At 46.5% G+C, this 27,359-nt stretch overlaps 2 protein-coding genes across 5 annotated transcripts; one reads left to right on the top strand and one right to left on the bottom strand.

Moving 5' to 3' along the window:
• The first annotated feature begins 9,415 nt into the window (after window positions 1-9,415).
• Window positions 9,416-14,119, top strand: LOC136476991 (uncharacterized). 4 transcript variants are annotated; one of them, XM_066474997.1, is made up of 12 exons: window positions 9,416-9,899; window positions 10,046-10,141; window positions 10,232-10,286; window positions 10,407-10,490; window positions 10,846-10,962; window positions 11,052-11,525; window positions 11,819-12,225; window positions 12,465-12,564; window positions 12,653-12,712; window positions 12,817-12,903; window positions 13,023-13,160; window positions 13,593-14,119. In XM_066474997.1, the coding sequence occupies exons 2-12, from the start codon at window positions 10,047-10,049 to the stop codon at window positions 13,911-13,913; spliced, it is 1,938 nt and encodes a 645-aa protein (XP_066331094.1). In that variant the 5' UTR covers window positions 9,416-9,899; window position 10,046; the 3' UTR covers window positions 13,914-14,119. The 4 variants fall into 4 exon arrangements, with proteins under 4 accessions (XP_066331094.1, XP_066331087.1, XP_066331086.1 ...); XM_066474990.1 differs by having other exon boundaries at window positions 10,217-10,286; XM_066474989.1 differs by having other exon boundaries at window positions 10,016-10,141.
• Window positions 14,120-16,636: 2,517 nt separating this feature from the next.
• Window positions 16,637-17,611, bottom strand: LOC136476984 (uncharacterized). The gene has a single exon (XM_066474977.1). It carries the CDS (start codon window positions 17,480-17,482, stop codon window positions 16,928-16,930), a length of 555 nt encoding a protein of 184 aa, XP_066331074.1. The 5' UTR covers window positions 17,483-17,611; the 3' UTR covers window positions 16,637-16,927.
• Between the last annotated feature and the right edge of the window lie 9,748 nt (window positions 17,612-27,359).

The raw sequence follows: 27,359 nt of genomic DNA, 5'->3' as shown, positions 1-27,359 counted from the left end.
GCGAAGGATCGGACGGGACGCTGCCTGTCTCGGCGATCTCTGTACCGCACGGCACATGCGTCTTTCCGGGTCTCGAGGGGCGTGTTTGGTAACTGCACCGTGGCTGGCTTGGCCCGCAGGCCTGTCCCAGGCGGCCAAGCCAGCCAGAGGCTGTCCCAAGTGGTACCTCTCGTCTGGAAGGAGGTAATAGATAGATATGGTCACCTCTCGTCTGGAATTGGGTGACGTTACCTCCCCCCTGTCTCTCTTGTTGCCATTTCATCGAGCAGTCGGTACGCGCCACTCGTTCACTCCCCACCCGTCGCGCTGCCTCCGCGCCTCAATCTTCCACGCGCCGCCGTCGCCCTTCCTCTTCTTCCACTGCCCATCTCCGCGCCGGCGACGGCGCCCGCGCTGTCGCAGCCTCCACCTGACCTCGCGCCGCCGAGGCCGCCCACGCCCCACACAGCCCCGCGCCGTTGCTGCTCGCCGGGGCCAGCCTCTGCGCCGCGACCCGAGGCAGCAGTTGCCGTCGACGCTGGCAACAGCAGCGGCCCCCGCGTACACACGGCCGAGGACGACGAGAGCGCGGCTTCGGTGGCTGGCTCTTGCGGCGGCCGGCAATAAGAAACGGAGGCACCGCACGGAGAAGGAGCGGTGGGTGAGAGATTGAGGAATCGGGAGGTAATTCCGTCACGCGCACGGGAGGGGGTTTCGTTTTTCTCGGGCCTGGCCCAGGGTGCTTTAGATCTCGTGCGGGACAGACTGGGCCAGGTACACCAAACACGCGAGTTGCACCTGGCGGGCGCAACCGGGCCGTCGGGCCGGCGTACCAAACGCGCCCGAGAAGATCCATGCAGCGGTAGCGTTGCAGCCAGCGATGCCATGCAAAGGCAGCGTACGTACGCACCGTATAGTCTTCTCCATGTGACGTTTGACATCGGGAATCAAGATTCCTGCCTCTATCACAGACTACCGAGGAGCTACTAGCGCCATAGCAGCATGTCTGTCTCCCAATCTGATTTTTTAGTTCTGTCATAGTTTAATAAAGGGCGATTTATAAAAAGACGTGATTTTTAGTTTTGTCCTAAATTTATAAAAGAAGAGTTCCAATATTTAGGACATAAAATAAGTAGTACACTATAAAAATACATTACATTACACGGTAAATCTTATGGCACCTATGTGCTAGTGTCACAAATATTGACACTCCGTACTTTTTTTAATCTAAATTTGGTCATTTTTAAAAATAGTCTGACTGGTCGTTATGTTAAAATTGGAACGAAGCAAGTAGCATCTTGCATTCTTGCTGTGCAAAACGTCATTTCCTTTTCCTGCCTCATCCTACGCTAATACAACGTCATTATGTTAAAATATGGCTGTAGATGCTTTGCTAATTTGAAAGTACTCCCACTCGTATAGGGGCATCCTCACAAGTCACCGACATGTGGCCCTTGGAGCAGCAGGAACGTGACTAGTTTGGCTGAACTCTGATGGTCAGCTGCCGGAGATGTACATGTACTAGTAGAACAGTAACATGAATGCGCACTCGGACAGAATCGGTGGCGGCAGATTCACTGTCCGGTAGCGCAACATAGTATTTCGTTTTTATTTGGTAATAATTGTCTAATCGTTGACTAATTAGGCTCAAAACGTTCGTCTCGTAAAGTACAACCAAACTGTGTAATTAGTTTTTTATTTCGTCAACATTTAGTACTCCAGACATGTACCACAAATTTGATGTGATGATTTTTTTTTTTTATATAGTGTCAAAGTTTGAATTTCGGTGGAACTGAACACCCGCAGAGTTTTGGTGCGGTGCGACGTGCGCGATCAATCATGTGCAGCGCGGGCCGCCGGGGGTGATCAATCAATGATGGATTGACGTGGGGGAGCCCTGTGGTGGCCTGTGAAAAGATGGGGGGCACAAACCTAGGCCATGTTTAGTTGTTCCAAATTTTAGAATTTGGCATTATGCAAAAAGAAGATTTTCCGTCACATTAAATTTACGGTATATGCATGGAGTACTAAATGTTGACGAAATCAAAAACTAATTGCACAATTTGGTTGTACTTTACGAGACAAACGTTTTGAGCCTAATTAGCCAACGATTGGATAATTATTACTAAATAAAAACAAAATGCTACAGTATAACTACCGTGTAGCAAATTCGGCCGGCGCCGAATCCGGTGGCCAACTAAACGCGGCCCTACTGTCCGCCGTCCGGAGAGGGCACACCGGACACCGCATATTGTCGGCTTTGTTTGGTTCCTCCCAAAGTTCACGACACCCCATCCCATCGAGCCCGTTAACACATGCATAGAATATTAAATATAAATTTAAAAAATAATTAATTATAGAGATTAAGATTACTTTACTAGTTGAATCTTTTAAACATAATTAGTTTATAATATAACAATAAAATGCTAAAGTAACACATGCGTTAATAACGGTTCATTAGACTTAATAAATTCATCTCTTGGTTTATTGATAGATTCTGTAATTTAATTTTTTATTAGTATTTAAACACCGTATGCAACGTCTATATAACATCCGATATAACGATCTAAAATTTTACATCCTCGAACTGCCCGAGCAGGCTGCTGACGTCCGATAAGCAGAAACAGAAGCCATGGAGCCATGGAGGCCAGCAGGCAGCACCGCAGCAGGCCTCCCAACGCCAGTAGCAGTGATAAAAGGGGGAGACAGGCAGTCGGCACTCGGCAGACTGCTGAAATTTATCACGATGTACATTAAGTTTGCTTTGTCTTTATTAGCTGGGAGTAGTACCAGGTTCTTAGTGCAGATACAAAGCGAGCCTGCGCATCCACAAGTATATCGTGACATGTACTCCCTCCGTCCCAGATTAATTGAACCTCTGTGATTTAAAATTTGTCCAATAATACATAGACTGTGTTTAATTGAGTGAAATTTAGGATTTTGGCTACTATAGTATTTTCGTTTTTATTTGATAATTAGTATTCAATCATGGACTAATTAGGCTCAAAACGTTCGTCTTGCGATTTCCAATCAAACTGTGCAATTAGTTTTTTTTCGTCTACATTTAATGCTCCATGCACGTATCGCAAGATTCGATGTGATAGCTACTGTAGCACTTTTTAGGAAAACTTTTTGGAACTAAACAAGGCCATACACGTGTAAGAGCATCTTCAAGAGTTTGTCAAATTTTACTTGGCAAATCTTGTGATTGGCCAACTCCTAAAATTATATGCCAAGTAAAAAAACAATCCATCTCCAAGAGTTTGGTATTTTTGACTGGGTAAAATAAAAAAACCCGTTAACAAAACGAAGAGGCCCGCTAAGCGAACGAAGAGCCCCGCTAAGAGAACGAAGAGCCCCGGATGCCAAGCCGCCCGCGTATATTTGCGCGCGCGGAGGGAAGATTTGCCAAGTTGCTATTGATGCCAAGTTGTTTTGCCAAACTGTTGGAGGGTTTTTTTTTGTTTTACCAAAATTATATGGATGCCAAGTTAAGATAACAAACTTTTGAAGATGCTTTAAGAGTGCCAAGCTTACAGCACTAGGCCTGCCAGCTAACAGCATTAGGCCTGCCAACGGCCAGCAGTAGAGTGTCAGCCACACAACTTCGTCCCTTCACTGTCCGCTGCACAAGCGTCAGACCATTTTTATAGGGTAAAATCATAATTTCTCACCTACACTAATGCCGTAGCAGAGGACCTAGGTGTGCGGTTATTGTTGGACAGAGGGAGTACTTTGAATGAATCAATAAAATAAATTAGTTATAACAAAAATGAACACATGAACTTATTTCCAAGGCTTGCGAAAGGACCTCTAGCCTAATGATTTGATCAGTTCCATACAGTAATTTCTACAGTAAAGGACACTGCACCGGGAAACCATCATTCTCAGTGGAAGATTTTCTTCTAATGTCCAGATAAAAAAAAATAACCAATCATTCACCGTCGGCCTGTTCGCTTGATACGTGCGTTATAAGTCGGTTGATGCTGTTTTGTTATGAAAAAAAATACTATATTATAATTGATAAGCATGACTTATAAGATCTAAGCGAACAGGTGCACGTTGCTGGATCACCTTTGCGCACAAACCTTGCAGCGGTGCCAGCAGAATAGCTCCGCGACGCTCTAGCTTTGCTGGAACACACGTACGAACAGTGGTCTACAGCATGGAGTGCACATCAAGAAGCCGCCGGCTCTCGCGTGCTGCCTCCTCCTGGTGTGCGCAGTCCTACTAGTGCCGGCGGCGGCCACGCCTCACCGGATACTGCAGACGTGCCCGCTCAAGTACACGAACGAGATCTCCGCCGGCGCCCTGCAGTGGGTGCTGCAGTTCAAGGGCAACTGCACGGCTGCCGCGCCCGCCGCCGGCATTAACGTCTTCCCTCGGCGGTGCGGACGCCACCTGGCTACCCAGCGACGTGGTCGCCGCGTGGACCGAGAAGAAGCACTACGGCTATGCCTCCAACTCCTGCTCCACCGGCAAGGCATGCGGGCGCTAGGGAAGGCCAGCAGACGAGCGCGGCGGCGCCGCCTGCCAGCAGAAGAGCTCTGCGAGATAGAGAGCGTGGACGCGGAGGAGGAGGACGTCCCGGCGGAGGCGGCCGGCATTTGTGAGGCCGAGGCGTGGCCTGGAGACGGGGCGAGACGGGATGGAGACGACGACGCGGCCACGCTAGGAGGCGGGTCGCGAGCAGTCGCGTGCGAGGCGGGCGTCGAGCCGCCGCGCGGGGAGGTGGGCGTCGAGCGGCAGCGTGCGGAGGACCGGAACAGCGACGCTGGTGCGGCGAGGCTGACCGGCGAGTCCGCGTCGAGCCTGCGCGGCCGCGCGCTAGCTGGCGCGAACGGAGAGAACAGAGCGCGCGCGGACGGAACCAGAGCGAAGCAGTCACGCGCGCGGGAACGGAGAGAACCAGGTATAAGAGACGACTCGGTTTCGTTCGGAGGAAAGGGTTTATCTGTTTTTTCTTCTCTCTCCGTAATAAAGCTACTCCCACATCAGCAAATTGCTGAGTTGTTAAGGTAATTAAGATAGATAAAAACTACCATCAATGCGCCATTAGAACTGCCCTTAGAGCGCCTCAGTAACATCCAGCAGACCTAGATTCAATTTTCGATGGGAGCGAATTAGAAAGGTCTGGATTAAATTTTTTTAAAAAAATAGGTTAGGGTTTCATGGCTGACTTCGGTAAAAAAAACCTTAGTCCCTAGATTTGATGTGAGTATGGCGCTAGACAGAATCATGATCTAAGAACACATTAGTACAAGTAGTATGCATTGGTGGCGAGTTGGAGTGCCGGGGAAGAGGAGATTTCTTTTTCTTAACGGAGAAACTCTACAGTGAAGACAACACCAATATGCCAATGCGATAGGAACGGTGGGCAACGATGGTGAACTTAAGTAGCTTACGACGTTTGTCCTGGTTAGTGGGAGCTTTGGTGGCGAGCCTAACACCATGACTTGGGGAGGCTTGGTGACCGAGAGCATATCTTAGTTACAGTAGCGAATCTATAAATGTACAAAACAGGGGACTCAAATTAACTTCAAACTCTACAACGTGGATTAGGGGTTATGTTTTGATAATTGGCGCTACATGATAAACGGTCTCGTCTCCGGGGGTTGTCGTCTCCAACTCTTGCTCTTTACTTACAACATTTGTTCTCTTGCTCTTTACTTACAACATTTGTTGCTTCGGTTTATGTTTTGCTTGTGTAACTTTTACCTTACTAGATTAGGTTAGCCTAGCTGATATGATTGGCTCTAGTCTGCTGAACACTCCGTGATAAAAAATGGTAATGCAAAAACTTTAGGTGCACATAACGCTAGAACTAGTTTATAATGTTTTTAGTATTAGGTTCTTTTGATTCTTAGGTTTCAAGTTTTTAATTAGACACCCAGTTCACTCTCTTTTAAGTGCTAATTGGGACCTACACCATTGCCTTTACATTGAGGAGTCGAGCGGATATAGGCCCGAGGCTGGCAGGGTTGTCTACTCTTGGTTATGAACAGGGGGTGTCGAGCTGGCTCGGCACGGCTCGGTAGGATAACGAGTTAACTCGGCTCGGCTCATTATACCTAACGAGCTAAAAAGTTAGCTCGGCTTGGCTCAGGAAAAAGCTCAAGCTAGCTCGTTTGGCTCATGAGCCAGGGACAAAAAAATATATTAATGTATGGCCGAATCATTGCTATTGCATTAAAAAAATTAAGTATGACATTCTTAGTTTTTGAGGATAAATTCATTATCTGGATAGCAATAATTGAATAATCTGGATAGCAATAATTAAATAATCTAGATAGCAATGATTCATGTAATGGCATAACCTTCATACCAATCAATGAATCAAGCAAATTCAACATTCAAGTCTGTACTGTACAAACTAACTAGTATTTGAAAATTAGATAACATACCACCACGTCCATGGACAGAGTGGGATTTGCTGAAGACCAAGTGCTTAGTTCCTCGTCCACGAAGCTTACTCCTCGACTCCAAACTTGGAGGCGCAGCTCGTTGAGCTCGCGAGCAGCTTACGAGCTACCTCGGCTCAGCTCGTTATCCTAACGAGCCGAGCCGAGCGAGCTAACGAGCTTCGAGTTTTCCGTACAGTCTTAGTTATGAAATTGCTGATGTCAGTCAAGCACAAGATTTTTTTTTTCTTGTTACTTCTTAGGGACCGCTTGAACAACAGAAACTTACTCAAACACAAGAATATGAATCTTCAGACGTATAACTTGTGCTTTTGTCCTGCTAATCAAGAGGAATTTCTGGAGCATCTTTTTTTATTATGTCTGTTTGCTATGGTGTGTCGGGGTTTAGTGCATCTTCATGTAACCATGAATCCTTCTTTTTAAGTGCTTGAGGACTTTAAGAATGAATTGCAACCCCCTTCTTCATGGAAATTATAATTCTGTTTCGCTGGAGTATCTGGATAGTTACGGAATGATCAAATTTTTTATTCATGGCTGCAAGCATTTCTGTAATTTTGTTTATTTTTTATTACCGTCTTTGTTGCTCAACTCTTGCTCGGATTTGCTTTGTATCTCTCTTTTAAGATTCAATAAATACAGTAGGGGACACCTTCCTGTTTGCAAAAAAAAAAGGCATCTTGGTGGATTGACATCGTTATTAATCCTGTTTTAGTCTTTTACATTAACAAAAAAAAACACCTTTTGCTTCTCAGAGCATCTCAAGAGACTTTCTAAAACTCACTCTCTAAATCATCGTTTGGAGAGTCACTTGCATAAAAATCGTTTTCTATATCTTTTCACTCTCCAAAGAGAGTCATTCTCGTCTTCTATTTTTGGCTAGCGAGAAATCCGGAATAGAAGATGACTATATTTGGATAACTACTTAGAGAAGCTGTCGCAGGATAGTTTTTTTTTTTTTACCAAAATCTCTATTTCTAATATTTAGGAATAATTTAGAGTCTCTTAAAGTTGCTCTCAGAAGCCAAATCTTAAATTAGCTGTTTGTTTTAGTTTTTATCTTCTAACCAAAAAACGAAAAGCAGAGTCTTTCAACTTACCCATAATATTTCAAAAGTTACTTACCACCGAATGAAGATCGCTGGTTACATGATGAACACCTCTGTCATCGGTCGATCGCTAACGATAACAGCGTTGTCTCAGTATTGTCTTTAGCGTATTGTCTCAGTATTTTGCTCCAGAGCAACATTGTTGCGTTGCATAACGCCGACAGTCCACAGCCGTTCGCAGACACGCGATCACCAAAAAGCCCCAGCCTTTTTGCCCTTTCCGCTGGCCACTTTTCCCCGGCGCTGCACTCTGCACGGCTCCGCAAAACACCTGCCTGACCTACCCTGGCCACGCCACGCCTCCCCAAGTCCCCAAGTCCGCGGCCGCCGGAGCACCGAGCCGAACCGAACCCAGACGCACGCCTCGTGCAACAACGGCTCGGCGCCACGGAGAAGGAGAAATTCCCCGTGACAAGCGCGCGCCTCCTCCGCCCGTCGCCTCGCGCTGCCCTGCTTTTGATGAGTGGGGACTGGGGAGGCGGAGGAGGGCGAGGACGCGCGGGCGCGGACGAGAGAACGGGACAGGAGCAGCCAGCCTTGCACGGCCGGCCGGCCCGCCTTTACCCTCCGTCCCGCTTTCGACGCTTTTGAGGCCGAGCCCCATCTTTTCTTCCATTCTTTTGGGCCCCTGCTTCGCTGCTTGTGTGTGTGTGACCCTAAACAAAGCCTAAACGCACACAAACGGAGCCTTGTCTTTAACGACTGTTTGTCTCTGGGTAGGGTCCTAGTAACATTTTTCTGTGTTTCGTGCAAGTGATCCATTTGGTAGTAGATAGAAGTGGTACTGTGGCAAGAGAGTAGTTCTAGATGGGGTCACTGCTCACTTTTGCAGCCAAATGGCATGTTTGCCCTGGTTTTCCTCTCTAGCGGGGCCAAATGTGTGCATTGCAATACAGTAGTAGTACTACTATATACAGTACTTCTCTGCCGTTGTTTAGAACGCAGGCGTTCCACTGAATTCCTGCATTAGGAAACTGCACTTTCTTTACTGAAATATTAAAAGGTCAGGTTGTCTCATGCACATCCACAGTTGAGACAACTGATAATCCTAAAAATTCCAGTTTGTACTACTCAGCACTATCCATCTTTCAAGAATGCAGTTTTGAATTTTGTGATGCCTCATTAAGGTTCGCTGAAAAAAAAAGTTGAAATACTGTTCCGGCTAATTTGTTGTGAGAGAAAAACACTGCTTGGCTGGTTATAAGACAAACGAACATGGCCTAAGTGTCCTGTATGCTCAGGAAACCAAACTATTATCAAACCAAACTAACAAATGACATTCTGCTTGTCTTCATAAAGCAAGCTCATCTGCGTGGGCCGTGGGGGAAGACAGTGCAGTACAGAGATTTGGAGCGCTCGTGTCATGTAGATCTAGAAACCTGCCTGTACCATTAACAACTCCAAAGTACACTGTCCACTGCCACCAGCATCAACCACCAAGATTAAGCAACCTCGCACAGTGTCTCAAAACGGAATAATATCCTAATCCTTTTGTCATCGTTTGATGTGCACATCAGCCACCACTCACACACCAACTGCTACTTGTATGCTGAAAATCTCTTGCACAAGTTTGGTAGGGAACGTGCTAGTTTTAATAAGCTTTTTTTGATGTTTTGTCAGTTTGGTGACACAAGGTTTGGCGCTATTAGGAGTTGGAGGCATTAGGCTTGTACTAATTAATATACTCCCAAAATCTCACTCCAACCACATGTCTGATGTCTCAATGTCTCATGGCCCCAAAACTGTTACTGTATCAGGGTTGGGGTAGAAAAGCATGATTAGGGCACAAATTACCAGGTTGGTTGAAAAGGTTTCCCTTTCCCTACCCTAGTTTCTCTGCCTGCAAAAACATAGAAAACCCGGAGGAGCAAGGTTTTCAGACCTGGGCATGCGGAAAAGGTGCAGTGGTTAACCTATTCATCCATCACAGCAAGGAACCCCAGGAGAGGGAAAAAGTTGTGTGTGGCGTTTCCACGAGGAGATGTCACAGTCAACGGGCTTTTTGCAGGCTCGCCACTAGCGTGTCACTGGTGCTGCTTGTGCTGTATATCAAGTATATATACACATACACACGCAGTGGGAGGTTGATGCGGAGCAGTTGGATCGGAGAGAGGAGAGGAGAAAGAGAGGGGCTTTGCTTTCCGTTTTCCTCTCCAAATGGCTCATTAGTTCTTGACCGGAAGAGTGAAGGGTGGTGGTGCGGTGCCGGTAGATGGATGGCACTCGTTGGTGTGGACAGTGCTGGGTTCCTTGGAGCTTAGCGTGACTTCAGAAGGCGCCATTTCCTTGGTCTTGGATCGTCCGGAGCTTCACTCGTGCTCGGCTTGTTCCTCCCTGCTAGGCTGCTACTGAGTTCCGGGCGCTCGCCACTTGGCAACAGCAACTAATCTCTGTAAGCTCCGTTCTGCTCCTGTTTCTGTTCTTCGTCTTCGTCTTCGTCTCCGTTGCTGTTTGCTTGGTCTCTTGCTGGGTTTGTACTTAGACTGGTTTGCATTTTTTTTATTTCAGTTCTTGAATGGTTCCTAAGCTCTGCCACAGGATGGAGGTGGAGGCTCTGGAGAAGAAGGGGCACACAGCTTTTGCCAAGGCGATGAAATCTTTCAGTTCTTCAGAACGGTATAGGCGATCCAAGAGGTTGGTGTCTGCAGGCTTCTGCATAGTTCTTTTGTTTTTTGGTTCAGATGGAACAATGCTCAAAATGTGATTAAGGTTTTTGAATGGCAGCTATTTTGAGGATACTTTGCGTTCTTCAGACAAAACAATTGTTCTACCTTTGCCGGTAAATACCCCCTCCTGCGTACTCATCAATATTGTACTGTTCAATAAATGCAAGGTTCTCACTTGTCACAACATAGTTCCTGTAGTTTTGATTAATTTGTGCTTAATCTTTTCTCCCCAGCAAGTTGTAAAAGATAAGGTGAAAAGTGATAACAGTAAGGAAGCTCAACCTGGGAGGGGAGCACAAAGCACCTTGAGAAAGGAGGTTGGTGTAGTCTGATTTCTTTCAGATAGTTTTTACTGCTGATAAGAACTTGCATTTCCATCTGTGTGGGCTGCTGAAATGGAACAATTGTTGTGGCCCTTTTTGGCTGCACTGCCAACAGCTACAAAACAATCTATTTTGGACAAAAAGCAGGAGCACTGCTCAATCATAGAAGAGAAGCAAGATAATTTTTTTTAATCCAAACGATTTTGATGGCATTTGTACTTCATTTAAATGCCACAGCATATTGTTCACCGACTATTCTGACAAAAAAAAAAAAATCTTAACCTGCTGCTGCTTCTCGTTTTTCTACTGATTTTTCCATACTGTGGACTCATGAAATCACCTGATGCAGATTCTGCAGCTTGAGAAGCACCTCAAGGATCAACAGGTTGTGCGCGGTGCACTGGAAAAAGCTTTAGGGCCTAACGCTGCTCAAGTCAACTTGTCACCAGAGAATCCAATGCCAAAGGTAACTATTTTTCGCCCAGGAACTATTGTTAGTCTGCTCTTGTCCCAACTTTTCATCACTCGTCAGGTTAACCACATTGATTTTTTCAGGCAGCTAATGAATTGATACGGGAGATTGCCACATTGGAGCTCGAGGTGAAGAATATGGAGCAGTATCTCCTGACACTGTACCGAAAAGCATTTGAGCAGCAAGCGCCTGGATTTTCTCCCCCTGATGCAGCTCCTGCATTTCCCCCCCCTGATCGACGGGAAGCTCCGAAGCTGTCAGTGAGCTCACGTTCCGGGCAGCTCCAGGAAACGCCCATGGCATTGAAGTCTTGTAAGAGTAGAGGGGATGCAACACTCCGGTCCAGTTACCCGCCAGCGCATAAGAAATGGAATGATCCATTGGCAGATTGCTGCACATCCGCTTGCTCTGATAGAGTGGTTGATTCGGATGTCCTCCGCTGCCAGTCTGCGTTGTCATACCGTGGAGTTTGTTCGTCCAGGATATTGCCTTCAGAGGATGATTGTCTTGCAAGGGCTCTTCGCTCGTGCCACTCACAGCCTTTCTCATTCGTAGAGGTAATGAATTGCTCCATGATGAAACAACATTATGGCATTTTTAAAAAAAACTAGTTTATCATCTCCACATGCATGATATAGATTTTTCAATAACAAAATAGTCACCTAAATTTGAGTTGTAGAGAACTTGAACTGAGTGGCCACACCTCCCACCCAACCAATTGTGATATGCTTACTTTAATTTATGAGAAACTTGATTTAATGTGCTTATACAAGATTATGAGAAAATTGACTGAAAACCATGGCTCAAGCTGCTGTATAGGATTTTAAGTTCATTGTTATGTTTTGAGCAGGAAGGAGAGACCAGGGCATCAGGAATGATAAGCTTAGCAGAGTATCTAGGAACTAATGTAGCTGACCACATCCCTGAAACTCCGAACAACCTGTCAGAGGAGATGGTGAGATGCATGGCGGGGATATACTGCAGACTTGCAGATCCTCCCTTGGTTCACCATGGCTCATCGTCTTCGCCATCGTCGTCGTTCTCCTCGACTAGTGCAATTTCTCCACAGTATGTGGGGGACATGTGGAGTCCCCATTACAAGAGAGAAACGACTCTGGACTCCCGTTTGATAAACCCATTCCATGTCGAGGGTTTGAAGGAGTTCAGTGGACCTTACAACACAATGGTTGAAGTTCCTATGATTAGCCGTGACAGTCGGAGGCTGAAAGAAGCCGAGGACCTGCTCCAGACTTACAAGTGAGTTATATTTCTGCTCTTTGGTCGATGGAAATGTTCAATTTGTCAGTTAAATTTTTTTTTTGAAACTTCCAACGGGGGGATTGCTCCCCACCTGATTTCATTGATTTATAGCTTTGATATCATAAGTACGCGTGAGGAAGGGACTACTTTGAAATTTTATATTACATTTTGGATGGAGTTCACCGACTGTCAGTTAAATTTTGATACACCATTCTCAACTGATTTCGATATTTCAGGTTGATTTTGTACCGGTTGGAAGCTGTTGATCTGAGGAGAATGACAGATGAAGAAAAGATAGCATTCTGGGTCAACATACACAATGCTTTGTTGATGCATGTAATACTCTATCGATGCAGTTCGCCAAAATTTCTTAGCACTTTACGTGCTTTGTTCTTGATGGGGTCTCAATGTAATACTTTCACAGGCTTATCTGAAGAATGGCGTCCCACAGAACAATCTAAAGAAAACATCCCTACTTGTTAAGGTAAAGTGAAAATGCTTCCTCTGAAGCATCAATGGGAGGGTCCTGCAACCCAAAGCACAAACCAAATTTCTTTCTCCTTTCGCTGACACATGTTTCAACCACAGGCTGCCTGCAAAATTGCTGGACGCAACATCAACGCAGCCGTTATCCAGAGCATTGTTCTTGGATGTAACACACATTGCCCCGGGCAGGTATAGCAAGAATGCATGATTAGGTCCAAACCCGGCTAAAAGCACGATGTTCCTACTGTACTGATTATATGCCTCCACACACAGGCATGCTAATTTCAGTTTTGGTCCTTTTAATGCAGTGGCTACGGACGCTGCTTTACCCCAGGATCAAAAGCAAAGTGAGCAAAGCGGGGCATGAGTGGCGAGCCTTTGCCGTTGCACAATCAGAGCCTCTTTTAGGCTTTGCGCTTTGTTCCGGCAGCCATTCTGATCCCGCGGTAAGCAACAAGTTCCGCAAACTTGGTGTCCCTGTACCTGAATACCTTCTTAAACAAACTTAGAAATCGATGCTTACTTTTTCACAAGTCAATATGGACTCTGTGTGAGTACGTACGTGTTTCATTTCTTGGCAAGCCTTTTAAGCACAAATCTGGCATGAAAAGCTGCACATTTCCTATCCTATCAATCTATCATGTCAGTGTCACATTAGCGAAACAGGCTTACCAATGAATCATGAGCCGCCAGCTTTTGGGTGATTGGGAACGTTGTTAGGAATCTTTCATCTGCCATCATGTTAGGAATCTCGCGCTGATGCCTCAAAGCACACTGCTAGTACTACCATTATTACTGGATGTGCCTCAAAGCACACTGCGCAGCATCATCATCTCACTTTGCTTTGCTTTGCTTCGCTTTGGTTGCATTGCATGCAGGTGAGGGTGTACACTCCGAAGCGGCTGTTCCACCAGCTGGAGGCGGCCAAGGAGGAGTTCATCCGGGCGACGGCCGGCGTGTGGAAGGAGCAGAAGCTGCTGCTCCCCAAGCTCGTGGAGGTGTACGCCAAGGACGTGAAGCTCTCGTCGCAGGGCCTCGTGGACATGGTCCAGCGCTTCCTCCCTGAGAGCATGAGGATGGCCGTGCAGCGGTGCCAGCAGGGCGGTAGGTCGTCGGGCAAGGTCGTGGAGTGGGTGCCCTACAACCCGGCCTTCCGCTACCTGCTCGCCAGGGACCTCGCGTTCCCTCACCTCTGCTGACCCTGACGGTTGGTCGCGCTGAGCATCCATGGGCATGGGCTCCAGTAGGTGTTACTAGTATATGCGTGTGTCATAGGGTTAGAAGTAGAGATTAGAGAAGGGATCATGTGCAGCTTTTGTGTGGTGATTATCAATGGCGTGGCGTGTAAAGAGGCTTTTGTAGATGATGAACAGGAAACAGGGGAAGAAATGAGAGAAAGCACGTTTGACAATTGACTCTATTTGTGATACGTCCCGTCGCCTTCGTTATCTTGTTCATGTCATCGCCACGGTCACCTAGCCTTCCTCTCCTCTCCATTTTTTTTGATAAGGCTCCTCTCCAGAATTAGATTTGTCAGATGATGAGCCTTATGGTACGCTACACTGAAGGACGATACCCCATATTTTTTTTTTTGAGAGGAAGATAGGGTATTAATTCACTTTAGAAGCGTTTACAACAACAAATATAGGAGGGGGACTCAAGTCATATATATCTTCCAGATCCAAAAGTACATGCAGATTTTGAAGCATATGAGCCTCCCTATTAAAATTCATACCTTCATGTGCAAACCGTACTTTGATCTTTGATGGATGTCGGAGAATCATCATATAATAAGGACACCCAGTTTTATCAGACAGGGCCGAACTTTAAATCAGCCGTTGGAAACGAGAGTCCGGGGAGCTGCCGCTGGAAAGGAGAGTCCGAGGGCCTATAACGGACCGGAATGAGGCCCAACTTTGACACAGAGTTTGGGCACCAGTAGGCTCATGAAGTCGGGACTCGGGAGAAACACCTAGCGGCCTGGTAGACTTGAACGTACCAGCTCCAATTCCCGAGTCCTCGCTTTTCTTTGCAAAAAAGAAAAAAAAAAGTTGGGACGCATTCACGGGATTCTTGAGAAATTGTTCCATTGAAAATTGGACGTTTATGCAGCTCACTAAAATCACAGGAAAAAACATCACAGACCAAATTAGATGGCTGCTGTTTAGCAATTTCTACGTATGGAATCTGTGATGGTTGGTGGCATGTATAGGCGTATAGCAAGTTAGTTGCCCTTATTCTAAAAATGTGAGCAGTTGCCACCAATCCGTATGATCACATGATGTGCTAGCCAAAGTATTTCCCCTCAAAATATAGCTTGAGCATTCTCACTTACGTATATTGTGTGTGTGTGTGTGGGTGGGTGGGTGGGGGGGGTGCTGGGTCTCAAGAAATTTGTTGGCAACAGCCTCATGTTCTAATGATGCCCTGATGCATATTATGCCATTTGATAGTGATAACATTCATCAGAAATACGTTATCCCCCCCCCCCCCCCCCCCCCGAAAGGTGAGTTAATGAAGTGATTCGGAGCATCTCCACACTTGATTTCTGCTGCTACCACATCTATGAGCAATTCTGTCCTTGAGAGATTCTTCTCCATCTTACAATGCTTACTCTAACAAAGTTTTTTCTAGACTAAGATTTCTGTAGCTATCACGTATTGAGTATAGTTACCCCAACAACATATCTCATTTAAGATTTGTCTGACTGCACTTCAATCCACCCCAATTCTCGTGGATTAGGAAAAATTGAAGGATTATTTGGATGCATCCACATGTGTTGAGGTGGATCGAAGTGTAAGTTAGTTTAATTTCTACCTTAATCCAGCCCAACATATGTGAATTGAGGTGGATCCGTGTATATAGCCAAACAAGCCCTGGGTTGAAAAATTATACATGCAAATTAAGGTGGATTACAATGAAACCAAACAATCCCTTAAATTTTTAGCCGGGGTTATGAGTAGATCTCATTGCCTATTTGCTAACCCTAGAAGTGAAGGACATGCGACGGCAGCGATCGGGGGTGAATGCAACATCAGGCTCCCCTGATTGCAACATGAGGCCAAGAGGGGGGGGGGGGGGGCGCTTGAGCCCTCCTACCTCCGTCTGAACAATGGATCATGTTAGATTTGCACTACTGGATCATCTTAGATCCGTCATTGATGGTGAAAGATGGCCAGCTAGCAAGGTTTTGGCAAGGTCGTAGGAGCGATGGTTGGTGCGGTAACGTTTGTTGTTACGAGTGTTAGTTTATTTTCCCCTCAATCCCTTTCAATTCCCATGAAAAATGGGTCTATCAATGGAGCCCTAGCTAAAGGCGGGATGGGAGCGATGGTGAGGTGGCATGCATGGATTAGCTCGGGGGATTGAGAAAGGAGAGAGCTAATTGTAGAAGAAGCTGAAAAATAGGGTACCAGAGGCCTTGAATCACGTCATACGTTAAGTTCGTTATTTTCCCATCAAGAGATGAAAAGGAGTTCTCAGTTTCTTTTACCGGCACAAGTCACAACCAAAGATTTCGGCCCGTTTGTTTCGTTGAAATTTGACTATTACGGATGCTGATTTACTGTGACAGATATTTTTCTTTGATAAAAAGTATTACTGAAGTAGGCCTGAAAAGCTAAGGCGTTCATTTTCACAAACAACGAGAGATTTATTCCATGACGCACGACACAGAGCCTGAACACGAGCACTAAGCCCTTTTTAGTTGCCGGGCCAAATTCTAAAAAAAAAGTGCTACAGTATCTACCTACTTGAATCTTGTGATATGTGCATGGAGCATTAAATGTAGACGAAAAAAAAATTAATTACACAGTTTGGTTGGAAATCGCGAGACGAACGTTTTGAGCCTAATTAGACCATAATTGAAGACTAATTACCAAATAAAAACGAAAGTACTACGATATCCCAAAATCCAAAATTCGTCCAACTAAACACTCTCTGATAAAAGCTGAGTTCCAAACTGTGACTGGGCACACCGTACGGAGATTCCGTGTATTTACACTTGCATCTAAACCTACACGTAGCGTACACTCTCATCCTGTTGTCGCCTAAACCAACGGCGCCAAAAACACTACGCACATTTCTCATTCCTGAGCTCTGCGTCTACAACACTTCCTGCTCCATCGATCTCCGGCGCGGCCACACCGTCCGACCAAGCGCCGGCGAGCGACTCGACACCACCAGAGGCACATATGCCGAGTGGAGGCTCGATCTACTCGCTCTCCGGGATAGCGGTCAGGTCGGGGGAGAACCTGAACGCCCTGCCGCCCCGGTACGCCACCCTTCGCTTCTGCGCTGCGCCGCGTACGGGCGAGCAGACCGCGTCGGCCGCCGCGTACTCCTCCTCGGGGACCGGGAACACGAGCGGCGCCACCGCGCCGCGGCGGCGGCGGCGGCGGCGGCGGCATGGCGAGGACGGCTGGGCGGCCGCGGCCTTGACGAGCGCCGAGCTGGCCCTGACCGCGAGCGCGGCGACGTCGTCGCGGGTGAGGCGGCGGCGCTGCATCTCGGCGGGGAGCACGAAGTAGATCTGCCCCGCCTGGAGCTCCTCCCCGGGGGTGACCGCGGCCACGGCGACGGGTCCCCCCTCGAACGCGATCCCGTCGGCGTCGCAGAGGAACCACAACGCCCCCTCGCCGTCGGCCGCTTGCAGCGCCGTCGCGGCGGTGGTCGGTGGGACGTACTCCCGGAGCTCGCCGCTGGGCAGCACCACCCTCGCCGTTGCGGCGCCCTCGTCCGCCGCGTCGCACGACACGCAGATGCCCATTGTGCAGTGCAGCTGCAGCAGTAGGAAGTGTGTGATCTTTGTGTAGTATGCTGCTGCTTCGGTCCGGTCTGGCTTGCGGGCTGCGCTATCCTTGATTTCGTGTGTCGCTGCTTCTCTTCTCTGCTGGAGATGGCGATGGCCGGTGAGGGAGGAAGACTCGAAGAGGGCGGCTATATATAGCGAGAGGATGATGCAGACAGAGCGCAGGGCCAAATATCATGCCGGCTACGATGCTGCTTCACTGTCCAAATCAAATATTTATTTCTTTTAATTGAGCCGTGAAGAACTAAGCACGACAGTGTGAAGAACTAAGGTTCCGTTTGTATACCAATGGATTCCAAGAATCCAGATAAAAAAATTGTTAGAATCTCAAAATCTCTTCCAAACATCGTAGGATTCTAGAGAATTCTTACACGTAATCCAATAAAATCTCATATATAACTTTTATTCAGAATCCAGATTTTATAATCTCATCCAAACATGCCCTATGCACGACAGGGCATGGTATCGTTTCAAAAGTTTATTTATTTGCTAAGCGTAAAACATGCAAAAAAAAAAAAAAATCAAGCTTTTTGGCGCCACTTTGAAGTTCCGACATGGTTAGAGCGTGTTAGAGCAAAATTTCAGATCGAAAATGTGTGAAGCATAGCTTGTTGGCAACTTAGTATCCTTGCGATGTTTCAGGCTGAAAATTAAAAAAAAAAATTGTCAGTTGTCAAGTGGAGAGTCGGGCATTTCTGGTAGGGAATGAACTTTATCCATTAAAAGTTGAAAGTTAAATTTTGTAACTCACGTTTTGAATCACAAGCAAAATCTTCACATTTAAATGTTAAGTGTGAAATTTGAACATTGAGCACGATTGAAACTGCTTTTTGGGTCTGTGTTGCAGCTGCTGGTGTTGTCCACCCCTCCCACATAAATGGCTAAACAAGCTGCACCAACCAGCCAACAGCAATACTTCAGCAACAACACTTGAGTGTCTGCCTGCTACGACAGCCCCTCAGGAGGTTGAAGCACCAGTGGCGGACATCTGTTCCCAGCGACGGTTGCTCAGTGGACAACGGACTTGTCTCTGATGTCGCCAGTGCAGGGGCCGCCACAACTCACGCCACCATGAGTGGGAGCACTCGGCGTTGCAGATGGTTGCACCACAACCAGCGACGCGATGCCCACACCACGCGAAGCTGCCCGACGTCTCGCACAGTTCACTGAGGAGGTGCAGCTCGAGCAAATGTCGCCATTAATCGCCAGCCCACCCAGGCAGAAAGTGGCAACCATAAGGCAACCCCTGCCAAAACGGAGCAGTCGGATTGCCGCTCAGCCGCTGGCGCACATTTCGACCTCCAAGCGGGGCGAGGTGCTCCTCATGCAGAGGATGGGCTTTGCACCGCCGGCAGCCCCAATCTCATCCGCGTCCAAGCGAGCTTACGATGACTTTTTCACAAGAAACTGGACGTCGAGCGAAGTGGAAGCGCTAGACGTGTTGTTCCCGGCGACCAATACTAGGACTAGTAGAAGACTCTTCTCGAATGACGGAGCGGGATCGCGCGGCCAGTAGCGGAGACGCCCACCTCCGTCGGTTATTGCGCTGCTCGTAGTTCGGTTGTTTACTTTTATATAATATCGAAGTTTGAAACAGTGTGCTAGGAAGGTCCCGTCACAACTGTAAGACCTCCTAGGGCACTCATTAGAAGTGTGTCGTGTGTATGGTTAAACTCTTCTTTTTAATTACAATGATACACAGATCTTTTGCGTATTCGAGAAGAAAAAAACAACAGATACAAAAGCAAGCGGTAGAAAATCAATATTGGCAGTGTTGTTCAGCCAGCCAAAACAGATGCAGAAAAATTAGAAGCGAGTAGACCCAGAGTGCTTATGATGCAAAACCACTCTACCCAACCCCCCCCCCCCCCCCCCCCCCCCACCCCCCCAACTAATTAATCTAAGCTCATTTCCTTTCGACACATTTCCAACTGCAAATTATTAAGGGTAACAATGTTTTAGCATTGTTCTTGTAAGTTCACTCGTGGAGGAACCGTAAACTATTATGAACTAAAGGGAGGCATTGAATTGAAAAATTATCCACCAATTGAAAGGTTTATGTGTAAACTAAGGTGCAATCAAATATTGTAGATATCTATTCAATACAACCGGTATAACAGGCAATACAAACAAGTAACTATGTGAGGTTACCTACAGAAAAAGGCTAATAAGAACTAAAAACCTAGTGGTCTCATGGCTAAAGATACTGCTGGCTGATTTATTATAAAAGAAAAGTACTATTTGTTGACTGAAAAAGTTCGACTTATAAGCCAAACGAATATGGCATAACAACATACACCTCCCCACTTGTCCACTACTACAAACTCCACATTTATGTACTCCATCGATGGCCACAACAACACACTACTCTAAAAATTATCGATCACATAGGACTAGTCAGTACCAGTAGTCACTACCACATAGGACTAGCCGCCGCAAATTCTAGTTACCATCTTTAATTAATTATTTTTGACAGGCAAGCAGAAGATTTACCAAATTACTTCGTCCCTTATAAATTATAAGTCGCTTTGACTTTTTTTTGATACATCTATTTTACTATGTATTGAGATATAATAAGATGTCTAGATACAAAGTAAAATTGATGAACAAAAAAAAATCAAAACGACTTATAATTTGGAACGGAGAGAGTATTATATTAGCAGAATTAAAGAAAAAAAAGCATTACAGGCAAACCCTTTTGGCCGACTCTATGACCTTACAACGCAAGTTGTGTGCAAAAACATCGGCTAAAGGAAGACCACCACACATAGAGTGACCTGGCCATCTTTAATTAATATAACGGTGAAAAATAGTGTCGCTATGGTATTCGTACCAGTCAAACATTTTTATTTGACTAGAATTGTAGAAAATGTTAGCAACATTTGTATCTCCAAATAAATTTATTATAAAAATAGATTTAACGATCTATCTAACAATACTAATTAGATACTATGAATATTAATATTTTATTGCATATATATTTGGTCAAACTTAAAAACGTTTAACTCCTTGAGAAATGAGAACAACACTTATTTTGAGACGGAAGAAGTACATGACAATGCTGGGGCTTTATTTCACTTAGAAACAAATTGAAGCTGGGGAAACCTTTTCTTAAAAGTAGTTAATATATATAACTAAGGTTTTGTTGGGGTTTCATGGTCTAATTTTAATCATCATGTTTATACAACTATAGACTAGAGAATCAGAACAAGCCCTAAGTACATGCATATATCCCTTCTCCTAAAGCATCATCCATTGCTTGGAGCCTTGGAAGGAGTAATTCCGGTGACAATAGAATTTCACCGTAGGTCCTGCAAAAAAGGCAAAAGATCTATCACACCATGATAGCTTAAAAAGTACCTGTCCCGTGGACCTGTTCAAAATTATCTATCCTCTCGATCCGTCCAGTTTCTCTCTTGCAACAAAACGGAGTTCACGTCAAAGAGAGCGCGTGTTGCAGACGATTTCTTCCCCGCGCTGTGATATTTTCCAGCGTCACCGTGCGCTTTTCCGTTGCAGGTAGGCCAAAAGGCTATGGCATGCACACAGGTGCTAGGTCACCCGCGTAGGCGCACGTAGAGGTAGCGTGCAAGGCCGAGCGACGCGACGGGGGCGGGAGCGCCGGGGTGGCGCCATGGCAGCTCCTCCTTCACGAACCGCGGGACGCGTGGTGCTTCCGGCGACGGGAGCTGGCCGGAGTTCACGTGGTGTCACGTACGATCGTTTGCGCCTTTTGCTGCCCGTCCGCTCAAAATTAAAACTCGACCTAGCGTGGCCGTAGGCCGTGTAGCCCATATCGCCAATCAATCGCCACACCTTGGTGGGTACGTACTACGTAGGTGCGTGCGGCTTCGCGTTAAACTTTTTTTTCTCAACGCAAAAGATTTATGTATTATTATAATTAAGAAAAAAAATTTAGCCATACACACAACACATTTTTAATGAGCGCATACAGTTGTGACTGAACCTTACTAGCAGACTGCTTCAAACTTCGATATTACACAAAAGTATATAACCAAACTAAGAGCAGCGCAGCAACCTACGAAGCTGTAGGGCCCTGCTGCTGGAGGGGCGACCCTGTCCCGTCATCCTTATAGCAAGTCCTAGAGTTAAGGAAAAAAGACTTCTTGGGAGTTTGGGAGTGTGACTATAACCAGTACTCAGGTATAATATCCTCTTTCTAGTTAAAATGAGTATTACCTGCCTGCACCCGTGATCTCGTCGTCATCGTGTGTCCCACATGAAACGAACTGCAGCAGAATAGACCAAGCTCGATCGCGTCGACGGGTCACAACTCGCACGGCCAAATAAAAGAGCCATGCATGCCGTCACGCACGGCGAGGAGGCCGGCCGGCGATCGATCCGATCCGGCAGAGAGATAACGTAACGTTGCCCACTAGGGTGAAATTTTCGTATTTTGGTCTCTTTTGAAAACAATTTTTAGAAAAATACCAACGCCAAAACAATTTCTAAAAATAGACCATTTTTAGGCATCTTAGCACATGACGCCGAGATATGAGGCTCGGCGTCGTGTCACTCCACGCCGAGGTACTGCCACGTCACGGGAGACCGGGGTCGTCATCGACACGTTGGCGCGTGGGTCCGAGACGTCGGCGTCGTGTCAGCCGACGCCAAGTACCCAACATCGGCGCGGTCGGACTCAGCGCCGAGCTCTGGCCCCATCCGGAGCGCGGCGCAGGCGGCCCAACAAAGAACGGTGGCCCAGAAGCTCGGCGTTGGGTCACTTAACGCCGAGCCTCCAGACCTCGGCGCGGCCCGACTCAACGCCGAGGTCTGGACCCTTTAGGCCACGCCGAGGCCCCTTCTTCTTCTTCCCTCCCCTCCTCCATTCCCCCACGGCTCCCAAATCCCCCACGGCCCCCACGAAACTCTAACCTCCAAAATCGACCCCCGGTGCCCGGATCTCGTCTCCCGAAGCTTCCTCGAGGTAATGGTCCCTCCCCTCCTCCATTCTATCCGCGTAGATGTGCTTACATTGTCCCTAATCATTTGGAATCATGGTTGTTTGGTGATTTGGTATATTTGTGTTTGCATTTGCAAAATGTATGGCTTAGGATGATTGAGTGCATTGTTGTTTAACTATTATATGTGATGAACATGTTAGGTTAGTTTGGTTTCTAGTTATTTTGGTCATTAGGGTTATTTGTTTATTGTAGGTGTCATTAGGGTTAGTTATTTGTTGGTCATTAGGGTTACTATGTATTTTATTAATTTGTTGGTCATTACATTTCAATTTGTTATGACCAAGGCGTTTTCTTCGTAACGTTAGGATGCCAAGGCGTGGTAAAGCTCGTATTCCAAGGTAATCCCAATGTTTATTCATTATCTGTGCAACAAATAGAAAACCCTAGGTTATATGACTAAATTCTTTCAATTGTAGCTATGGTCGCCAGAGGGCAAATCCCTACGACCTAAAGCCTCTCCCTGAAGGTGTTCCTCGACTAATGTGCTTTTGTGGTGATCCTTGCAAGGTAGACATCTCTGAAGATGAGGAAACATATAGGCAGAGGTACTGGATGTGTCCCAATTATGCATGGGAACCTACAAAGCAACAACGCCGTGCATCGTTTGTGAGGAATTTTTATTTTGTTAATTAATTTTCTTGTGATATTAAGTATTGCTTATTTATTTGTTTTGTAACAATTTGTTTTTCTTGCAGACCGTTCCACCACTGTGTGACTTTGAGCAGTGGATTGACACTGAGATCAAGGAGTCGAACAAGCAGCGTCTAGAAGGCCTGAAGGAGTGGGATGCGGAGGTTAAGGAGAGGTTTGAGCAGAGACGCAGACTGTAGGCTATAGAAAAGGAGCATAAGGAAGAGGAGGAAAGGAGGCGTGTTGCTGCATACCGGGCGGAGAGGGAGAAGAAGATTGAGCGTGTGCGTCGAGCGAAGGCAGCGATGGAGGAGAATCCCGATGCCGAGAGGAAGGGAAAGTGGCCTCGTTGCACTCAGTAGGTATTTGGTTCATTCACGAGCGATGTCGTGTAGCCCTGGACTTTTTTACTATGTTGTAATGCACTCTGCTTTTATTTCAGATGAACTTATTCCCTGGAATTTTTTTATTATGTTGTAATGCACTATGATTTTATTTCAGATGGTCTTATGCCATGTACTTCGTTAACTATCCGAAGACTGTAGTGGTACTGTTTGTATCACTGAAAAGACTACTTGTGTTGTTGCAGTCACTGAAAGGGCTACAAGTACTGTTGCAGTCACTGAAAAGGGTACTAGTCTATTTGAAAACTCACTGAAAAGCCTAGATTCGTTTACTGTTGTATCTGTAGACGCAATGAATTAATATCAGAGTGATGTACTGCATTTAGATGAAGTGACAAAACACAGGTGTAGCCTTTTCAGATGAAATGACCAGTCATGGTCGTAGGCTTTTCAGATGAAGCATCTAGCCTTTTCAGATTCAATAAATGAGTAGGCACACATGTTTTTTGTCACGTAGCATTCATGGTGAACCTGCCTTCATATCTATATAGTGCTCCATGTCTTGCTCCACATCCACACAACTTGTTTTCTGGTTTAGTTTTAGCAAATGTCGAGCGGAGGTTCCTCGAGTGGAAAGGGTTTAGGTGGAGGGAGAGGAAAGGGGGTGAGGAAGGGACCTCCGATTGTGTGGGAGGGTTCTCTGGGTCCTGATTCTTTTGAAGAAGCAATAGAGGAATTTCCTTTGGGGAGGAAGAGTGACTTCACCCGTGAGAGACCTCTTAGATCATACGATAAGCGCATTGAAGATTGGCTAAAATGCCGCCACGGTTTGGATTGCGTTGTGCAGATGTACAACGACTGTGACGGTGGAGGCCGTCGTTTCTTTAGATGCCCGCGAGGATTTGTATTGCCTTTGAACTCTCTCCTTTTTTAGATTTGCATGTAGTTTCTAGTAGTACTTATTGGTAGATGGGTTTTCAGGATTCAAGCTGTCCAGATAAATGTGGCTTCATTAGATGGGTCGACCCTCCTCCTATCTATCCCCATCAACAGTACATCATATATCTACAGGGACGCATCTTTGACCTAGAGTATGGCCCTGGAAGTGGTAACAGGGACAAGTCGGACGACGACAACAGCAATGATGTAGAGGAGGCACTATGCAATAATCCGTACTGCGAGTGCACGAACCATAAGAAGGACGGACCTCCTTCTCCACCGCCACCGCCACCGCCACCACCACCGCCTCCGTCAACTGGAGGATACTATGGGGAAGGCGCAACTCAGTTTAATATGTGGGAGCATTATTAGGACCAACATTTGTTAGTCAATCCGAATGTGGAATGCTTGTATGAGTTGTTCTTTTCAATCTCGTAAGGCATGCTAGGTTTAGTTTGCAACATGCCATTGTTAGTTTTTATTTGAGTGTGTTCCCTTTGTAATGTCTGTATCACTTGTTTCTTTCAATCCCCTAAGGCATGCTAGGTTTAGTTTGCGACATGCCATTGTTACTTTTGATGTGAGTGTAATCGTTGTGCCTCCGCTATTTCATAAATTGCAGTTTACCTACCTCTAAGTTTCATGTACTATGGTTGATTCCCAAATTAAAAAAAAAAGATTTGAGTCTCCCTAAAAATAGGGGATTGAAATCGAACCAACAATCGGTTTTTCCTGCAGAAACAAATATACAAACATAAATATAACTTGTCTACTCTTATTAGTATAACTCGTGTTAGTCGAAGAGGAATCGTTGAGAAAGATTTTTCATTTGAATCATACAAATAGGATCGCAACATATACCAAATGGTTTGGGTTGGCGTTTACGTGTTGAGCTGAGGCTCCCCTAGGGTTTGGGGTGTGTGAGGTGGGCTGAGGCTCGGCGTTGAGTCGGCCCACGCCGACCCTAGGGTTTGGCGGCCGTGTGTGAGGTGGGCTGAGGCTCGGCGTTGAGTCGGCCCACGCTGACCCTAGGGCACGCCGACCCTAGGGTTTGGCGGCCGTGTGGTGGGCTGAGGCTCGGTGTTGAGTCGTCCCACGCCGACCCTAGGGTTTGGCTCGGCCTTCTGCGAGTTGGGCTGAGGCTCGGCGTCGAGGCGGCCCACGCCAACCCTAGGGTTTGGAAACAGCCGTGGCACGGTTTGGGCCGAACCTCGGCGCTTAGTCATAACACGCCGAGCTTGGGCACCTCGGCGCTTTGATGCAAGGGTTTCCAGTAAGCACCAGGGGTCGGCGTGAAATGACTAAACGCTGAGCTTGGGCACCTCGGTGCTTCGATGAATTGCTTTCCAGTACGTACCAGGGGTCGGCGTCAAATGACTAAACGCCGAGCCCCTGGGTTCACCAATATATCATCTCTTCTTTGCGTGCTTCGTCCCCTTTGCGTCCCCTTCGCTAGCTCCCCGACTCTCCTAACATGTCACCGTGGATCTTCTTTGCGTGCTTCGTCCCCTTTGCGTCCCCTTCGCTAGCTCCCCGACTCTCCTAACATGTCACCGTGGATCCAACAGAGGTTGATCGTAACATGAAGGATGGGGATGATGACACCCCTTCTTCCTTGTGAGTTGCGACGGAGGCCCTTAATAGCTGGAAACATGAAACATGGCGACGTTCCACACATTCACATAACACATGACCACACCGACAGACACATTCATTCAACATCCATACATACAAAAGGTCCAACACATTAAGCATCCAACATAGTCCAACACATTCAACATCCAACATAGTCCATACATATGCTTCATCAATCAACAAACATAGTCCAAACATAGTACAAGGTCCAATGCATACATAGTCCATGCACAAAATAAAGCATATAAAGTCTTTGGATCTTTTATCGCTCCTTGTACCTTAACGTGGACGGCGAGCGTAACGCTTTCCCCTCCCAAACGGATAGGTACCTGGAGTGTACCTATCCACTGGTCTGAGCGTCCTATGTGGACGTCCAGAACCGGAGGGGCCTTGAGTTCCTTGGGGTGCATCTCCAAGCTGGGACATGCCAATCTCATCGTACTCATGATCATACTCTCCCTGTCCTTCATCAACTTCATCATCATAATGACCATGTCCTTGACCACCCTCTGTAGTAGTTGCTGCACCATGTGAAGAAGAAGTCATGCCACCATGTGCACCATGTGAAGATGAAGTCCCTCCAACATGTGCAGTAGAAGGTCCAGCACCAAGCTGTTGTGGGACTGCCACATCCGGGGAACGTCTACATCCAAGGCGTGCAGCTACCTTTCGTAGGCAATGCATGGCACGCTGCATTTTGAAAGCACTATTAGTAAGTGGGGTTGGTCGCAAAACTATATAAAGATGTAACATCAACTGAATGAGAGAAGACTACCTGAATGTGTTGTCGTAACATGGAGGCCTCATCAGGATCACCCACAGGAATCATCAATGCCCTTCCTTGGTCGGCCACTGTCCTCATTATCTCCATGCTCTATGCAACAAAAACAATAATTTAAGTCTCTATCACAGTAAAGACCTCAGAGATTGAAATAGTTGTATCACTTACAGCTCTGGCTAACGCAGGGGCAATCTCAACTTGCCTGCCTTCTCGGGTAGCTTGGTCATATGGGTTGTTGCCCTCATCCTCGCTCGCAATGTCAGCAATGTCTTGCTCCGTCCAAGCGGGCCTCAATTGAAGCCTTGTTCGTTGACCAAACCAAACAAGGTAATCATGGAATGCCTTGTCACGATGGATGGCGTGGATGCCCATGTTGTTCTGCTCCATCAACATCCACTCATCAATGTAGCGATGGTGCTCCAGCTGCCAGTTGGTGATCTTCTTATTTTTTTGTCTGTTGAACCTACAAATTTTACACCAAATCGGCAATATGAAGGCCTACTCAATGATTCTTTCATGTG

The sequence above is a fragment of the Miscanthus floridulus genome, chromosome 1 (assembly GCF_019320115.1).
Source record: "Miscanthus floridulus cultivar M001 chromosome 1, ASM1932011v1, whole genome shotgun sequence".
In the NCBI taxonomy this organism is placed as follows: domain Eukaryota; kingdom Viridiplantae; phylum Streptophyta; class Magnoliopsida; order Poales; family Poaceae; genus Miscanthus; species Miscanthus floridulus.
Note: the sequence above shows the minus strand (reverse complement) of the source record. Positions and strands in the feature narration are given on the sequence as shown.

Coding starts and splice junctions, on each gene's coding strand:
- LOC136476991 (XM_066474984.1), top strand. CDS start 10,023: ATGGTTCCTAAGCTCTGCCACAGGATGGAGGTGGAGGCTCTGGAGAAG. Junction 10,287..10,406: donor CAATTGTTCTACCTTTGCCG/GTAAATACCCCC, acceptor TTTTCTCCCCAG/CAAGTTGTAAAAGATAAGGT. Junction 12,904..13,022: donor ACACACATTGCCCCGGGCAG/GTATAGCAAGAA, acceptor CTTTTAATGCAG/TGGCTACGGACGCTGCTTTA.
- LOC136476984 (XM_066474977.1), bottom strand. CDS start 17,482: ATGGGCATCTGCGTGTCGTGCGACGCGGCGGACGAGGGCGCCGCAACG.